The sequence below is a fragment of the Onychostoma macrolepis genome, chromosome 14, assembly GCF_012432095.1.
Source record: "Onychostoma macrolepis isolate SWU-2019 chromosome 14, ASM1243209v1, whole genome shotgun sequence".
Taxonomy (NCBI): Eukaryota; Metazoa; Chordata; class Actinopteri; order Cypriniformes; family Cyprinidae; genus Onychostoma; species Onychostoma macrolepis.
Genome location: NC_081168.1, coordinates 18,978,739 through 18,996,225, shown reverse-complemented (window position 1 = coordinate 18,996,225; position 17,487 = coordinate 18,978,739). Strand labels below are relative to the sequence as shown.

Below are 17,487 nucleotides of genomic sequence, written 5' to 3'. Positions count from 1 at the left end.
AAAGAAAAAAGGTTTTTATTTAACGTATATTATTTAACATCCATATCATGAATTACTAAATTATAAATGCGAAAAACACACGTGAATAAATATAATAATATCACTTGCTTCGGAAGTGACGTATAATTGTGTAGCCGTTTGTGATGTTCATAGACATAAAGCGTCGCGGAGTGAGGCGCGCAGATGACCCCTTTTTAATTTAATCAGAAGTAAAGTTATTCACCAGCAAATATCATGTACGATCAAGACGAAGGTATGTGAGAGGGAATATAAGCGTTATCTGTTTTTCTTTGTTTTATTGCAGTGAAATGTGTAGTTAGATACCGTAGTTTCAAGCGTTAACACAACAGAAATGGCTAACAGGCTAAAGCTAGCTTTGTCGCAAATAGAGTTACCAACCAACTTTTATTATAATAAGTTTAGAGTTTATATCTAATGCAAGTATTTAATGTGTCTTCCGTTTTAAAATTGATAGAGAGAAGTCTAAAGTAATTAATTTGATAGTAAGCATGAATTGTCAGCTACAGTGCCGTTACACTATTTGCCCTACAACTCTTTGTACGAGTAAATAACTTCAAGTTTCGTAATTATTGTAGATATCCAGTATGATGAAGATGATGATGAAATCACCCCTGATCTGTGGCAGGAGGCCTGTTGGATTGTTATCAGGTAATCGATCAATAAATAGCAATAAATTAAATAAATTGTCATTGTATTTGTGCTGGAGTTTGTGTAATTTTAATTACAGCAATTATATACGTGTGTGTGTGTGTGTGTGTGTGTGTGTGTTTGTGTGTGTGTTTATACATACATACTTATATACACACACATACTTTATTGACATAACTTTGCTTGTTTCTTGTCTCACCTCTCTTTCCAGCTCATACTTTGATGAAAAAGGTTTGGTGCGACAGCAGCTGGACTCATTCGATGAGTTCATCCAGATGTCTGTGCAGAGGATTGTGGAGGATGCTCCACCCATTGACTTGCAGGCTGAGGCCCAGCACACATCTGGAGAGGTGGAGGAACCGGTGAGTGGCAGGAATCAATGCCCTTTTACCATATGTGCTTATGGTCCTTTCTAAAATATATTGACTGTTTCTCATTTGATTTTTTTTTTCTGCAGCCTCGGTACCTCCTGAAGTTTGAGCAAATCTACCTGTCCAAACCCACTCACTGGGAAAGAGATGGCGCTCCATCACCTATGATGCCAAACGAAGCCAGACTCCGAAATCTCACGTGAGTTTTGAACCTTTAGACAAAATATTAAGAAAAAGAGAATTTTTAAAAAGTTAGCATATTTGTTTTTGATTATTGTATTTACATTAAGCTTTTATGGCTCATATAGTATGATATAGGAGAGTACAGAACTCATATTTGAAGAGGACAAAAAAAACAATCAATTTTATTTAGAGGCCCAAACTGAGCGAAAATATACAGAAGTATAAGATGCAATTCTGACAGTATAACAGACAACCTACATAAAATGCATATAATTATCATTTGTCACACTATATCTCCTAATAATTTGTTGCAACGTCTTAAGTTGTTTACTTGCACTTAATATTTAAGTGCTTAGTTGAGGAGCGTCTCGCTGCAGAACACAAGATCCAGGATAAAAATGATGTATGAATAATCAAGTAAACCTAAGTTGTTTTAGTCTAGTATGTCTTCATCTTGAAATGTTACTAACGATATAAAAGTTATTCTAAAAATCCATGTACAGTAGATTTCACAGTTTTTAGAATTGTTCTAAAAGGCCTTTTACTTACTAAAAAACTATAAACTATCAAACAGATGACCGACTTTTCAGCAAAGTTTTGATCATGTTGATAATTTACAGACCTTAGACATTTGCATGAAAGGTTAAAGATAATTAAATTGCATGATTTTGTGTGAACCTCATATTTGTCCTACATATTTGACAGATGCAGGCAGAGCTTTTATCACATGTTGTATCTGAATGCGTGCTGTGACTTGCAGGTATTCTGCCCCTCTGTATGTGGATATCACAAAGACCATCATAAAAGATGGGGAAGAGCAACAGCAGACACAGCATCAGAAAACCTTCATCGGCAAAATTCCCATCATGCTCCGTTCCACGTACTGTCTCCTGAGCGGCCTGACAGATCGTGATCTTTGTGAGTTGAATGAGTGCCCACTGGACCCTGGAGGCTACTTCATCATCAATGGTTCAGAGAAGGTCAGTTTTTTTTTTCTTCATAATACAATATTAAAGACATTGTAGAATTATTTTTTAGTGAAATTGTATGACATCAATTGAATTTTGTTTCAAAAGTCTGATTTAGATGAAATGTAATGTGTTCTGTTATTTCTCCAGGTCCTGATTGCTCAAGAGAAGATGGCCACTAACACAGTGTATGTGTTTGCCAAGAAAGACTCCAAGTATGCTTACACAGGAGAGTGCAGGTCATGTCTGGAGAACTCCTCCAGACCCACCAGCACCATCTGGGTCAGCATGATGGCCCGTGGAGGACAGGTCAGTATCTGTAGACTGTAAGCAAGTATTCTGCTTGCAGATTGAGACAAGTTGATTGGTTTTTGGATTCATTAGTTGTTTGGAAAACAATCTTATGCAAATATTTCTACTGCATCCAGGGAGTAAAGAAAAGTGCCATCGGCCAGAGGATTGTGTCCACTTTGCCGTATATCCGGCAGGAAGTACCCATCATCATTGTATTCCGTGCTTTGGGATTTGTGTCTGATAGAGACATTCTGGAACACATCATCTATGACTTTGATGATCCTGAGATGATGGAAATGGTACGTCCCATTTCAAAAGCACCATTAAGCACCATTTCATGTGTGATTCAGCTCCAGATTGATAACAGCATTCTCTGCTTTTTTCCCACAGGTGAAGCCATCTTTGGATGAGGCCTTTGTGATTCAAGAACAGAATGTGGCTCTGAACTTCATTGGCTCCAGAGGGGCCAAACCTGGTGTAACCAAAGAGAGAAGAATCAAATATGCTAAAGAGGTTTTGCAGAAGGAGGTGCTGCCACATGTTGGTGTATCAGATTTCTGCGAGACCAAGAAAGCATATTTTCTTGGGTAAAATAACGTTATGAACTTATCCTGTTGGCTGTAGCTTTTTGATTAAAAAAATTTGGAATATTGCTAAATGTTATTACAATTAAGTTTTTACAATTTAACTGTTTTAATCTATTTTAAAATGTAGTTTATTCATCTGATGACACAGCTGAAATTTCACCAGCCATTACTCTGTCATGTATTCCTTCAGAAATAATTCTAAAATCGTGTAATATAATTAAATACTGTGTGTCTTCTCGGTTTAGTTACATGGTTCACAGACTATTATTGGCCGCTCTGGGCAGACGAGAACTGGATGACAGAGATCATTATGGCAACAAGAGGCTTGATCTTGCTGGACCCCTGCTTGCATTCCTCTTCAGAGGGTAAAAATCAAACATTCATTAAACATTCAAGATGCATTAATTAAATAATGCTTGTGTATAGTTCAAGATGGAAATGACATCCAGAATTGAAATCTGTGTCTCTGTTTTTTCCAGAATGTTCAAGAATTTGCTGAAGGAGATCAGGATCTACGCACAGAAGTTTATTGACAGGGGGAAAGACTTTAATCTCGAGCTGGCCATTAAGACTCGCATCATTTCTGACGGACTCAAGTACTCTCTGGCCACGGGAAACTGGGGGGATGTAAAGAAAGCACATCAGGCCAGAGCTGGAGTATCGCAGGTGAGCTCAGATATGCTTTCTTTTGTTTACAAATGTTTCTTCCATTGCTGTATCCTCTTTACTAACAGTTCACTCACTGTTAATAGAATTTCATGTTGCTCATTTGTTTCCTCGTTGACTTTTTTTTATATACAAAGGTGTTGAACAGGTTGACCTTCGCTTCCACTCTTTCCCACCTGCGCCGTGTAAACTCGCCTATAGGACGAGATGGCAAGCTGGCCAAACCCAGGCAGCTTCATAACACACTGTGGGGTATGGTGTGCCCTGCTGAGACCCCAGAGGTAGGATACTGTAACACTAGTATGTATGTGACCTTCAAACTTAACCTGAGTTTTCAATGAAGTGATTAAGATGGAGTGAAATTCTGTTGCAGGGCCATGCTGTAGGTTTGGTGAAGAATCTAGCGCTCATGGCCTACATTTCTGTGGGATCTCAGCCGTCCCCCATCCTGGAGTTCTTGGAAGAGTGGAGCATGGAGAACCTGGAGGAAATCTCACCTGCTGCCATTGCAGAGTGAGTGTCATCCTGTTCTATAGGGGGCAGCAGCGCACCGCTGAAATCGACAAGCTTCAGAAGCTAAACATTTTGATTTCACAATGATGCTCCTAGTTTTTAATTGACTTTCTTTGTTTATAGAATCATAGTCAATTATTTATTACATATTGAATAATGCAAAATAATGGTGCTGCTTCTTTCAGTGCAACTAAGATTTTTGTGAATGGTTGCTGGGTGGGTATTCATAAAGATCCAGAGCAGCTGATGAACACACTGCGGAAACTGAGGAGACAGATGGACATCATTGTGTCTGAGGTGTGACATCACTTGTGCGCCACTCCAGTTTAATGTTTTATTCAGTGTACAGCACCTAACTGTGATCTTGTTTTCATCGTGGTCCAGGTGTCAATGATCAGAGATATTCGTGAGAGGGAGATCAGGATCTACACAGACGCTGGCAGGATCTGCCGTCCGCTGCTTATTGTAGAAAAACAGAAACTTCTTCTGAAGAGACGGCATATTGACCAGCTCAAAGAAAGAGAGTACAACAACTACAGGTACATACCTTTGTGAAAAATATCAGGTTTCAGAATCTGCCTGTTCCTCAATAACAGAGCATCTGTCTCTTGTGTAGTTGGCAGGACCTAGTAGCCAGTGGTGTGGTTGAATATATTGACACACTAGAGGAGGAGACTGTGATGTTGGCCATGACCCCAGATGACCTTCAGGAGAAGGGAGTGGCTTATTGCTCCACCTACACACATTGTGAGATCCACCCGTCCATGATTTTGGGCGTCTGTGCATCTATCATTCCCTTCCCTGATCACAACCAGGTACCTACATATGTCTTGTATGCTATTGTGGATTTTTAACATTTTAGAGTATTTTAACATCTGCAAACCCAAATATATTTTGTTTGACAGTTCTCTAGTATAACCATTTGTAACTGAAGAACTTTTATAATATAGTGTCTTAAATTATGCACTCTCCTGTCTACAGTCTCCCAGAAACACGTACCAGTCTGCTATGGGTAAACAAGCCATGGGAGTTTACATCACCAACTTCCATGTGCGTATGGATACCCTGGCGCATGTGCTCTACTACCCCCAGAAACCCCTAGTCACGACTCGTTCCATGGAGTACCTGCGCTTTAGAGAGCTGCCAGCAGGTAATCTATTCCTTACATTGAACAGTAGTACTGCGTCTGTTTCTGCACTACTGTTCAAAGGTTTGGGCTCAGTGAGAGATTTTTTATTTATTTTTTAAAGAAATTAATTATTCAAGAAGGACTCATTAAATTGATCAAAAGTGGCAGTAAAGACATTTAAAATGTTACAAAAGATTTACATTTCAAATAAATACTGTTCTTTTTTTCTATTCATCAAAACATACTGAAAGTGTCACAGTTTCCACAATATTAAGCACAACTGTTTTCAACACTGATGATAATAAGAAATGTTTCTTGAGCATTAAATCGTCATATTAGAATGATTTCTGAAGACTAGTATGACATGCTGTTGAAATTTCAACTTTGCCATCACAGAAATAAATTACTTTAATATATTATAAAATTGAAAACGCTTATTTTAAATGGTAGTATTTCATAATGTTACTGTTTACTGTGTTTTTGATCAAACAAAATCTCACTGAACTCAAACATTAGTGTGTAAATGATGAGACATTTTAATTTTAAAACTGTAATCTATTTTCCTAAAAGGTATCAATTCCATTGTGGCTATTGCATCATATACTGGATACAACCAGGAAGATTCTGTCATCATGAACCGTTCAGCTGTGGATCGTGGATTCTTCAGGTATTGGATTCTAAGTTTTAGCTGGTGACATTGTAATGTGAAACATTACTTAAAACTGTCCCTTTTCACAAAGTTCCTGTTTTGATTAAAATGTCTATGATTTCAGGTCTGTGTTCTACCGCTCATACAAGGAACAGGAATCTAAGAAAGGCTTTGACCAGGAAGAGATCTTTGAGAAGCCCACCAGAGAGACCTGTCAAGGTGCAATTCTAGTGTTTCTTTCCATCCTAAACAGCCACAAAGCAGCATTATATAATTATTCTGTCCTTACTATTGCATGGAGCAAAAAAAATAGTCAGAAATATTTGTTCTATATTTGTCTACTTGTGTGGTCCAATGCGTTTTTAATTTGAATATTGTTGTGTGGTGTTGTTGAGATTCGCAGTAAACCTTAAGGTAAACATGGAGATGTGATGCATTGCTTGATGCTTTATCACATCTCGTTTGGCTAGAACATGGTGTTTCAGAGGCTTTCTGCATAAGGTCCATTATTGCGGTTTCTTTATTCTCTAAAGGCATGCGACATGCCATCTATGATAAGTTGGATGATGATGGTTTGATTGCTCCTGGTGTACGTGTGTCTGGCGAGGATGTTATCATTGGTAAAACCGTAACGCTTCCCGAGAATGACGATGAGCTGGATAGCACCAACCGTCGCTACACTAAGAGAGATTGCAGCACATTCCTGCGCACCAGCGAAACTGGAATTGTTGACCAAGTCATGGTCACACTAAACCAGGAGGGCTACAAGTTCTGCAAAATTAGGGTATGTATTGATTTGACTCTAAGGTTTATTTAAAAAAATGTTTATCTATAAACACTTAAATGTGCCAAATGCATAAATGTAAATTTTGCATTTTGCAAACTTCATGCAGGTCCGTTCAGTTCGTATACCACAAATTGGAGATAAGTTTGCTAGTCGTCACGGTCAGAAGGGTACCTGCGGTATCCAGTATAGACAAGAGGTAAGTGTGTACAAAAGTTTTGGAGGCCGGTAAAATTATTTTATATTTTTGAAAAGTCTCTTATGCTCAGCAAGGCTGCATTTATTTAGGAAAAAATAGTAGAGATAGTAGTAGTATTGTGAAATAAAATAGTACAATTTAAACAATTTAAAATGTCTGTTTTCTATTTTAATACATTTTAAAATGTCATTTATTTCTGTGATGGCTTAAAAACATTTCTTATCAGCAAATGGTTGTGCTAATTAATATTTTTGCAGAAACAGAATTATTTTTCAGGACTTTGATAGAGTTCAAAAGAACAGCGTTTATTTAAAAATATATATTTTGTGACAAATTTCTTTACTGTCACCTTTTAATCAGTGTAATACATCTTTGTTAAATAGAAGTATTAATTTGATAGGAAAAACAAAACTTTACTGACCTCAAACTTCTGACCGGAAGTGTGTAATGGAGGCTGTGTCATAGTGTTCATTTTTAAGGTTTGTTTAGACTAGCCTGTAGTTGAAGGTCTGTATACAGGATGTGGCTCTTAAGCAGTTCCTGATAGCAGAGAGACTCACAGCTGAAGGACTGGTAAACAGTCACCCAAAAACTCAAACGCAGATAAGTGTGTGTCTGACCTGAGCTGTGAATTTCTCTCATTAGGACATGCCGTTCACATGTGAAGGAATCACTCCAGATATCATCATCAACCCTCACGCCATCCCCTCCAGAATGACAGTCGGCCATTTGATCGAGTGCCTGCAGGGGAAGGTACTTTGGTTCTCTGCTCCTAATCCTACATGTCATGCTTGTCTTTCAACTCATTGTCTACATTAGCAACAGATGTTTATTCTGGGAACGTGTGCCACAAAGATTCTCCAGCGAAGTGATGTTGGCATGTTTGGTACTTTGTGAGGAAGGATATTTTATACAATTGAAGGATTCTGCTTCCAGGGACTCTGGAAAGTTTTTGAAAATAAACAAACATGGATACAGGTCCTTGAAAATTCCATATTATTGGAATTATGTGTTATTTTGTGCGCTAATGTGTTATTTCGTCAACACTTTATGCATACTAGCTTGCTTGATTTAAGTTGCACATTTATGCGTTACATTAAGTGTTTCCCACGTGAGGTACTTTGTGTTGTTCGTTGCCATGACGTTCACACGCACACAAAACTACTAAGATGGTACCTCAACGTTTCACAGACACACCGTGAAACATTGCAAAAATAGGCTGACACCGTTGAAACGTGATGACTGGAAAATGCAAGTTTCAAGATATTTGGCTCACCAAAGAAGATTACAAAGAATGGCTTGCCAGAGATCCAAAGAATGTAATGTTGAATTGCTTTGCTTGTTAAGATAATGTAAAGTCACGAGGCAAGAAAAACTTAAAAGCATATTCATATTTCTTAAAACTTCTGGTTATATGAGCCCCTAAGCTCTTTTCAATAAAATCCATGCAAAAGTTAATATCACATCATTTTAGAATACAGTATAGTATGTACCAAATATTATTCAATTTTATGCAAAACAGAAATACGACAAATATCAGATTTCTGTCATATGGCCAAAAATAAATGCAAAAAAAAAAAAAAAAATCTTTTTTGCATAGTTGTGTTTGACACATGAAAACTGTAACAATGTATCTTACAAGGTGACGCGATGTAACCTTTGCTCTCACTTGAAATGTGTCCCCACATTAAGTCCTTGAATTTGAGGGTATTGGACCTGGAAAGTCCTTGAAAGGTCCTTGAATTTGAAGTTAACCAAGGTGTGGGAACTCTGTACACATTGTAATATGAGCAGTCAGTTAGTAATTATACTGATTTAGCTCATGAGCCCCTATTGTGTATTAAATGTACAGCAGTTCTGAATTCTTCTTTTTATTTCCTCTTCTGTTCAGGTGTCTGCTAACAAAGGGGAGATTGGTGATGCCACACCATTCAATGATGCTGTGAACGTACAAAAAGTCTCCAACCTGCTGTCAGAATACGGTTACCATCTGAGAGGCAATGAGGTGAAGAGCTTCTTCCTGTCAATGTGGCAGCACTATTAAAGTGATAGTCTAGCCAAAAATGAAAATTTTTATAATTTAAGCATGAAGTTGTTCCAAACCTGTATCTTTCTGTGGAACATAAAAGAAGATATTATTTTGAAGAATGTTGGTAACCAAAGAGCTTTGGTTCCCACTAGCTGCGTTTCCATTAGATTTGCGCAAAATTTTGTGAAATATTCCTTTTTCAAATTGCCTGGAAAACCACTTTATGCATATGTAAAATAGTTTTTGCAATATATGGGAGGTTTTGCCAAATTTACATTTCCATTGGCCACGACGTGAGGATGAGTAAATGCAAACTGTCCCTTTAAGAATGCATTTAAGAATGTTGAAAGATGTTTCTAATGATAGTGTTTTTTGCAGGTTCTGTATAATGGCTTCACCGGCCGTAAGCTCACCTCTCAGATCTTTATCGGACCCACATACTACCAGCGTCTGAAGCACATGGTGGATGATAAGATCCACTCCAGAGCCCGTGGTCCGGTCCAGATCCTCAACAGACAGCCCATGGAGGGTAGATCACGGTGAGACAGCACTATTGTACTTGCAGTTTTTCATGCATATTATACAAAAACCACATATCCGATATTTATCCCCCTCCCTCCCTTCAGTGATGGTGGATTGCGTTTTGGAGAGATGGAACGTGACTGTCAGATCGCTCACGGTGCCGCACAGTTCTTAAAAGAGAGGCTTTTTGAGGCCTCTGACCCGTACCAGGTCCACGTCTGCAATCTATGTGGCCTCATGGCCATCGCAAACACGCGCACGCACACTTATGAGTGCAGGGGCTGCCGCAACAAGACACAGGTGAGCAAGCACGGATATCCTGACTGAATCAGTTGGCCATTAAAGACAGCGTGACATGAAATTTCACACACTCAGTTTTCTAAATGCATGTTATTGATCTTATAATGATCGATTCATCCAGTGCATGGATGCAATAGGGGATGGTTGTTGGTTCAGTTCCCACAAGGAGCAAGCAATGACCCATTTACCTTAAAGGGTCTAGTGAGCATATTATAGAACTTGTTTTGGATTATTTTTCATGACTCTTTCCATCCTCGGCTCTGCTCTTTCAGATCTCTTTGGTGAGGATGCCGTATGCCTGTAAGCTTTTATTCCAAGAGCTGATGTCTATGAGCATTGCCCCACGGATGATGACCAGCTAAACAGCACGCAGATGAATGATGGAAAACCGTATATACAGAATAATGGAAAAAATCATAGGGAAAATGATTTTGAATGGATCCCAACAGCACTTCCTGCGGGAACTGCTGGGCTTGTGAACTTTTACAGTTTTTGTTGTTTTTCATGTGTTATTGTTCTGGAACAGATGTTTTGGCTGTAGAATTAAAATAAAGTTTCTTTTTTTTAAAAAAAAAGAAAAAATGTTGTGATTGTTTTTCTGCACAAGACAACACAATGCATGCTTCTTCAAGTACATCTTTATTCATTAGTGTTATACAAATATCAAAACATATAAACAGATGCATTAGATGCTCAGACTTTTAGAGGACAACACTTAATTCTACTGTAATATGGGAACCAACGGAAAATGTTAATTCTTAACACCCAGAAAATTAAACTAAACCTCCTCTGAACTACTGTAGGTGTGACTCGTCATGGCGTTAATTTAAAAAAAAAAAAGTATTTTTGTTGGCTTGCTTTCACGTCAATACACTTTTTTTTTTTTTTTTTTGCTATTTAATTTGGATAAAAAAAAATAAGATTTTTTAAAAATATTTATAAATAAAATCTAGTTGGATATAATGTAACATTTACTCATGGCCCATGTTTCTCAATTAAATTTGATTTTTGGTTCATAATACTAAAACATTTGAGAAACCCTGATTTTGATGAAGTAGTCTTAAAGTTTTAACTGAACCTTGGAGGAGCAGCATCTAAAAGTCTTAGAGATTGTGCACAAATAGTTGACGCTTAAAATAATTGTTTTTCAGCACCATAGACATCAACCAAAAGAAAACTAAAGGAATGAGTACAATTTGTATTATCAAAACCATCTTGCAAAATAACAAGGAGAAGAAAAACATGCATATGATAAGTGGAGATGAGATATTTGAGTGCCTTCACATGCATGTGAATGATATGATGTGCCGTAAGAAGTGTGCGTGCCTAAATGTTTGTGTTCTCGGGTCCGAGTGCGTGCATCTTTTAAAAAATCAAGGTGATGGTTGTCTTGGTTGGCGCTTTACAGTATCAAAGTTTTTTCAGCTGGCAGACACATTATAGAGTGAGGTAAAGTGTAGGAATGGAGAAATGTTGGGGTCTGGGTTTTTGTGAGTGTCTCTGAACAACTTCTATAGAATAAAGTGTCCATGTGCGAGCTGCTGTTTGGGGTTCATGCGGAGTGCGTGAGCAGTGTTTGCGCTAGATTCTTGTCATCAGTGCACAGGCGTAGTGTTTCAACATCTCAGTCATAGGCCACATCATCTTACAGCTCATCATCCTTCCCTGCAAACAGACAAGAGGCACCAATGGCAATGAAGTCTTACAGTTTTCTAGTTGGCTGAAAAAAGGGAATACTGTGTTACACAGCCAAATAGAGGTAAGTATTTGGCATAACATATTTAACTTGCCAAAATTCTGCTTCAAGATCACACTAAAAGCAGTTCGTATAATTTGTTTGCTGTATTCCAAATCTTATGTGTGAGGAGCAGATTGAGGTTTAAAGGGACAGTTTACCCAATAATGTATATTCTGTCATCATTTACTCACAATCAAGTTGTTGAGCACAAAAGAAGATATTTTGAATAATGTTGGTAACCAAACAGTTAACGGTAGCCATTCACTGCCATAGTTTGATGAAAGAGATTTCTGTTGAAAGATACATGTTTGGAACAACTTAAGGGTGAGTAAATGATAACAGAATGTTTATTTTTGGGTAAACTATCCCTTTAAACAGTGTTCATTAAGTATTAGTTTTATAATATAGTATTTATTAATATTTAGGATTAGCTATATTTTTTAAAAATATTTTTCAGTTTTCATTTTAATTTGAGAAATGTTTGTGCTTTTATCATTTTTATTTTTAAAATATATTTCTGTTTAGCTTTTTCAGTTCCTAAAAAACTGGCATTTTCTTTTTCTTTTAGTTTTAGCCATTTCATTACTTAAACTTATTTTATTTCAGTCAGTCCCCAAAGAAACACTTTTAATTATTTTATTACTTGTATTTAGCCTTTTCTGTCCCTAAAAGAACTGACATTTTTAAAGCTTTTTTCAGTCCTAGTTTCTTATTACAACTTCACCTTGTTCCCAAGGAAACATTTCTAGTTTTTGCTTATATTTAAAATTTTCATTTTTCATAGAATGTTTATATTTAATTTCATTTCTTCATTTAACTTCATTTCAATTAAATTCTTCATTTCTTCATTTCACCATTGAAACAACAATGGTGAGTAAATCATGATTAGCTAGCATTCAATCTGGAATTTTAGAGCATGCCTAAATGAAGCAAAAGTTTGATTGATTGAAACCAGGGTATGTTCCTCACGAAGTTGTTTTATGGGCTGTCAAAATGCAACAGTGGAAACTCTTGTCAACCATCTTGCTCACAGGGAACTGGCAGGTGATGTTGGCCAAGAAAACAGCTTGGCATGATGGGACAAGTTCTATACAACATGTGCTGCACATATAAGTTTCTACTAATGCAGGTCTTTTATGTATCCCGAAGCATGAAGCAGGTGCGAATGGACTGATTTATTGGACATCAGTCAACCACCGTTCAACTGCACTCACTCACCCTTCTTGGGAGGAATGTCATTGATGGAATCCACCACGTGAATGGTGCCCACGGCCGATGCTTCACCCTGGATGTTGCTGGCGTGACACTCGTAGGAGCCGTCCTCATCCTTGGTAAGTGGAGATATCTGCAACAGATGGCCATCAGCTGTAGTTTTCACCCAATCTGTTCTCAATGTTTTGATAGAGTTAACTCTAAACAAATATAACCTGAGATGTGCCAAGAGTGCTTTTAGAGCAACGCTGGCAACAAAAAAATGCTGTAACGGTTTTGCGTTGCGCAATAAATAACACTCGTATCTTGTAGCAGAAAGCTTGTAGTAGTTATGCACAAAAAGATAAACAAACGAAAGAGTTTATATTTAGTTAAAACACACTTACTAGCACCCAGCCAGTAACCTCGTGCTTTTCCGGGCCTCCGCGGGTCTGGACGGCCAGGTTGTCTTTGTCTCCAGGGAGTGGAAGAGTCTTGACTTTGCTGTTAGATACCTATGAGAATCACAACAGCCATAAAGATATTTCATTTTAGCACTCTATGGGTTAATTCAAAACAAATTTCAATATAGAAATTACTAAGCACATGATATTGCAGCACACTACAGCTTGTTTGTTCTGTGGTGATTTTGGTTATGTATGATTAAGTTTCACCAGACTCTACAGGAAGAACTGTTTCATTCACACATATTAGCAAAGATTTTTTGTCGTTGTTGTTGAGTGTTTCTCTAAACTATATCCACATGTGGAACCAGACACAATAGATCTTAAACTATAAATAATGTATTGCATTTTTGTATGCAGTTTGATAAACAGCCATCTGAAGTCCTTTGAGTTTGAAAAAACAAAGTCATCTACATCTTGGATGCCCTGGGGGTAAGCAGAGAAACATCAAATTTTCATTTTTGGGTGAACTATCCCTTTAACTTAAGTAAAAGAAATGGACATTTCTCTGACTTTTCAAAATATTCCCCTCACTGTTTCTCAAACCTGTCTTCCAGTCTTTAATTTTTTCCCTTAAACTTTAATCTCCTCTGATCTCAAGTGACGCTAAAAGTAGTTATTGAGTGACTCTGGGTCTGCATCTCTGTAATAAAAATATCCCGCAGGGCCCCTCAAACTGAGGCAAGGGTGAAATTCTGCATCCAGGACATAATCTAGTTTCCACCATTTATGAAGCATGACTAACCTGATCAACAGAAACTGCATAAGAGCACAAAACTGAGTTAGAGCACAAACATATTTTTAAAGACCAATATTTCCCAGGGTTTCAGATTTCCTGAAAGAGCTTTTTTTTTTTTTTGTCATGGGAAATCACCATTAGTCATTTTTGTATCCGGTCATCCGCTGTGGCTTTTTATATTAGTGACCTTCTCTAAAGTCAGTACAAAGCGATGCCCAGTGCCATGGAATTCTTTGATCCTATCTTTAAGGAGAAAGCCTGTCTCCTTTAGTTCTAAGTTTCGAAAAATGTGATAGCTGATGACAAGCTTGATAAAGTGCTTCCTGCCTCTGATCCCTCCCTTGTTTGTGGTGCTATTGTTTCTGTGCTGTGTTATTCATAGAAGTGGACATCCTTTGACATAGCTGGAGCCGTACTGTACGCACAAACACATCCTTCCTCTTTTCCATATGTTTTGTGTTTGTGCTATAGAATCTGATACGTGAAAACGTATCAGCTCAGACGTTACCTACGTGCAAAAGCAATATCCATAGATTAACTGATTTAAAAATGTTTTTTTTTTTTAAATAATCTGTTCTTTTACTTTTCTCCAGGTGAGCACGGGTGTTGGTATCCCGGTGGCTTCACAGCTCAGGAAGACCTGCGAGCCAGTCACGTTCCAGACCTCTCCTGGAGCTGTTACAATAACTGGTGCTGCAGAGGACACAAAAGAAACAAAATGATTTAGAAGTTGCATTCTAGTTGCATATTATGAGCACGCCAAGCTGAAGTTATCAGCATATGGCTTTCCCTCGTGCCTGGTTGAGTAAGGAATTCTGGGATATACCGTCAAAATTAATTGCAAATTGCAAATTCTCCAAGTCTGATACACAACTCAGATATGTAGATGTTTATTCAGGTTAATTGGGACATTTCTCTATAGTCATCTCAGTGGCAAAAAGTGTCCCAGTTTACCTGAATTCATCCCTATTGTTGAAGCCCACATGCAGGTTATTTTAGCAAAGATGAAGGTAAGAAAATATGTTTTTACAACCTGCGAACTGATACCTTGTAGTTGAGGAGTATTTCAAACAAGGTAAAGCAAATCACTGTGCACTCCTTCTGAGTTGTCATACTGTCAGCTTGTTGGGTTGATTAGGAGAAGGCAGAGGTCAGAGAAAACCCTGCTGGAGGGGCTTTTCCATATACAGAATCCTTTGGCTCTTTTAATCCCATGCCAGAATGCTGTTATAATGAATTATAGGCAGGTTCACTGATTCAAGCGGTCTGACTTTGCTTTAAAACAACAGTATGCCTGTGTGTTTTGCTAAACGAGACATTGCTATTTGATCAGGCCTGATCTCCCTATTCAGAATTGAAAATCCACCCGAGAGGCTGGAATTTCAGACATGTCTGTTCAGGGATAGTGGAACGTTACCACCCTGTATGAAAACAATGGCCTCTGGCCTGTTCCGTTGTTGCCTTAACACACTGTCAATGTATCTGTGTGTACAGTTCATTTGTCCCAGGGACAAAGTACAGGACGGGTCAAGCGCTCCTGGGAGAAAAGAAACTCGAACACAAGCACATGACAGCTGAATCATGTGATTGATTGGATCATGTAGGGCATTAACAAAGCAAAAAATAATCTAAAGTAGAAAAGTAGTTGTTGACGCAGCTGTGGATAAAAGCCAGCGTTTCATTCCTTTGCACATACACTCTGCATGTGATCCTCACGGTCAAATTCTACACTGGATGAAATAAAAAAAACTGACCTTTAAATAGCTGTGGGTGGTTAGGAATACTTTAAAACACTAGGCCTAAATGTTCTTGCAACATAAATAGTCAGTGAACCATTATGAATATTAAAACTGCAGGCACATGATGTTTTGCTCCTGGTTAGGAGCCCTTTAGGTACAAAAATCTAATTAGGCCTAAGCTTTTAATTGGTCAAAGATGAATCAACATATTGTACTTACAATATTAATACACTGGCCTCAAAACGCTTTTGGACACTTAAATCACACTCAAAAATGTATGAATTCCATTGCATTATGCAAATCCATAATGCCTTGAATTCCTAGTGGCAGGCTCCATTGTGACAAATTTATCCCTTAGTATGACAGCTATTGGGGCATGTTGTCACAATTTATTTTTACATTTTTTCCTAGGCAATTTTATTTTCAAGTTATTTTGCCTGTCTATATGCCTATACAAAAACAAAACTATATATATATATATATATATATATATATATATATAAATCAAACGTTCATGACAGGCTATTGTAGCCCACATGCACTATTAATCAGCATTATTTAATCTAAACATTTTACTTATTAATGAAAGTTATTAAAGTGTTGACTGCTAAATTACAGAGAGGTTCTTATTGTGTTGAGGCATCTCACCTTGAGCGCATTTGCCCTTGTTCCGAATCTTAATCTCGGGTTTTTTGTCCTTCACTGCTCTCACACTTGCTGCCTTCAGCTCACAGCCGCTGTTGTAGTTCACGCCGTCAGTGCCGCACACAGGATAGTTGCTCTTGCAGACGCAGACCCCTGATTTACTCTTCTTGTCTTTGTCGCTCTTGACGCACTCGAGTCCGGACGCGCAGCGCTTAGCTGAGGCTCCGCGTCCCCCGCACGGCTCTCCAGCCCCCGACGCGCAGAGCTCGCAGCAGCCGCACGCATCCAGCAGCGTCCCGGAGGAGCAGCCCTCGGCCGGCAGCAGAGCGCACTTACTCGGGTCGCAGGTGCCGCAGCTGCGGGGCAGCCGGTCCGCTGACACCACAGCGAGCAGTGTTAATAGCAGAACGCAGATCATGGTGAGGTGTGAAGGGTCTCAGTTTGGTTGAGAGTCTGCTGTTTCTTTCTGCTTTGGGATGGAGGTACTAGACCCCGCCCAGCAGGACCATAAAACTTAGGCTACAACAGCACAAGTAAACATATCCACCTTTCTTGGCATAGTTCTGTTGTTACTGGTATTATTTATGATACCACGGAATACCGTGTTCACTGATGGATACAAGGGTATTCCGAATGGTTGCAAGGGTGTCCCAATTCAAAAGAGCCCAGGTCTCTTTAAATCTCATGCGACAGGGATTCCTAAACTTTTTTTATGCCAAGGATTTCCAAATTTGATGATCCCCAAATTTGATGATCCCCTTTCATAATTTATAAGGGCAGACACATTTATACTGAATAAGAAGTGCGTGCCATATTAAACAGACAACATACTGTTTTCAAAATTAAACAACTTTACTCTTTTGGCTTCAAAAGTGGTTCAAATACAATGGAAAATATTTATTTTGTATTTTCTCTTATGATGTTAGAGTAGAATATTAGATGTACAAACATGAAGAGAATCATTTGTTTGTATAAATGCAATTTCTTTTGAGCATATGTACACAACCATTCAAAAGTTTGGCATTTACAGATTTTATATATTTTTTATACTTTTATTCAGTATGCAGATGCATTAATTGCGCAAAAGTGACAGTAAAGCCTTTTTTCC

The 17,487-nt window shown here is 38.1% G+C and overlaps 2 protein-coding genes across 2 annotated transcripts; one reads left to right on the top strand and one right to left on the bottom strand.

The window, feature by feature from the left end:
- The first annotated feature begins 130 nt into the window (after positions 1-130).
- Positions 131-10,391, top strand: polr2b (RNA polymerase II subunit B). Its single transcript, XM_058797968.1, has 25 exons — positions 131-253; positions 597-669; positions 881-1,031; positions 1,127-1,239; positions 1,984-2,203; positions 2,342-2,500; positions 2,620-2,784; positions 2,876-3,072; positions 3,318-3,437; positions 3,552-3,738; positions 3,876-4,019; positions 4,112-4,251; positions 4,437-4,548; positions 4,636-4,790; positions 4,868-5,066; positions 5,233-5,401; positions 5,951-6,047; positions 6,154-6,248; positions 6,563-6,813; positions 6,923-7,012; positions 7,658-7,765; positions 8,904-9,017; positions 9,420-9,580; positions 9,668-9,863; positions 10,136-10,391. Exons 1-25 carry the CDS (start codon positions 235-237, stop codon positions 10,223-10,225), a joined length of 3,525 nt encoding a protein of 1,174 aa, XP_058653951.1. The 5' UTR covers positions 131-234; the 3' UTR covers positions 10,226-10,391.
- A 94-nt stretch (positions 10,392-10,485) lies between these two features.
- On the bottom strand, positions 10,486-16,852 carry igfbp7 (insulin-like growth factor binding protein 7). The gene is made up of 5 exons (XM_058797969.1): positions 16,383-16,852; positions 14,579-14,688; positions 13,200-13,307; positions 12,820-12,946; positions 10,486-11,528 (listed from the first exon to the last, which is right to left on the bottom strand). The coding sequence occupies exons 1-5, from the start codon at positions 16,795-16,797 to the stop codon at positions 11,509-11,511; spliced, it is 780 nt and encodes a 259-aa protein (XP_058653952.1). The 5' UTR covers positions 16,798-16,852; the 3' UTR covers positions 10,486-11,508.
- Between the last annotated feature and the right edge of the window lie 635 nt (positions 16,853-17,487).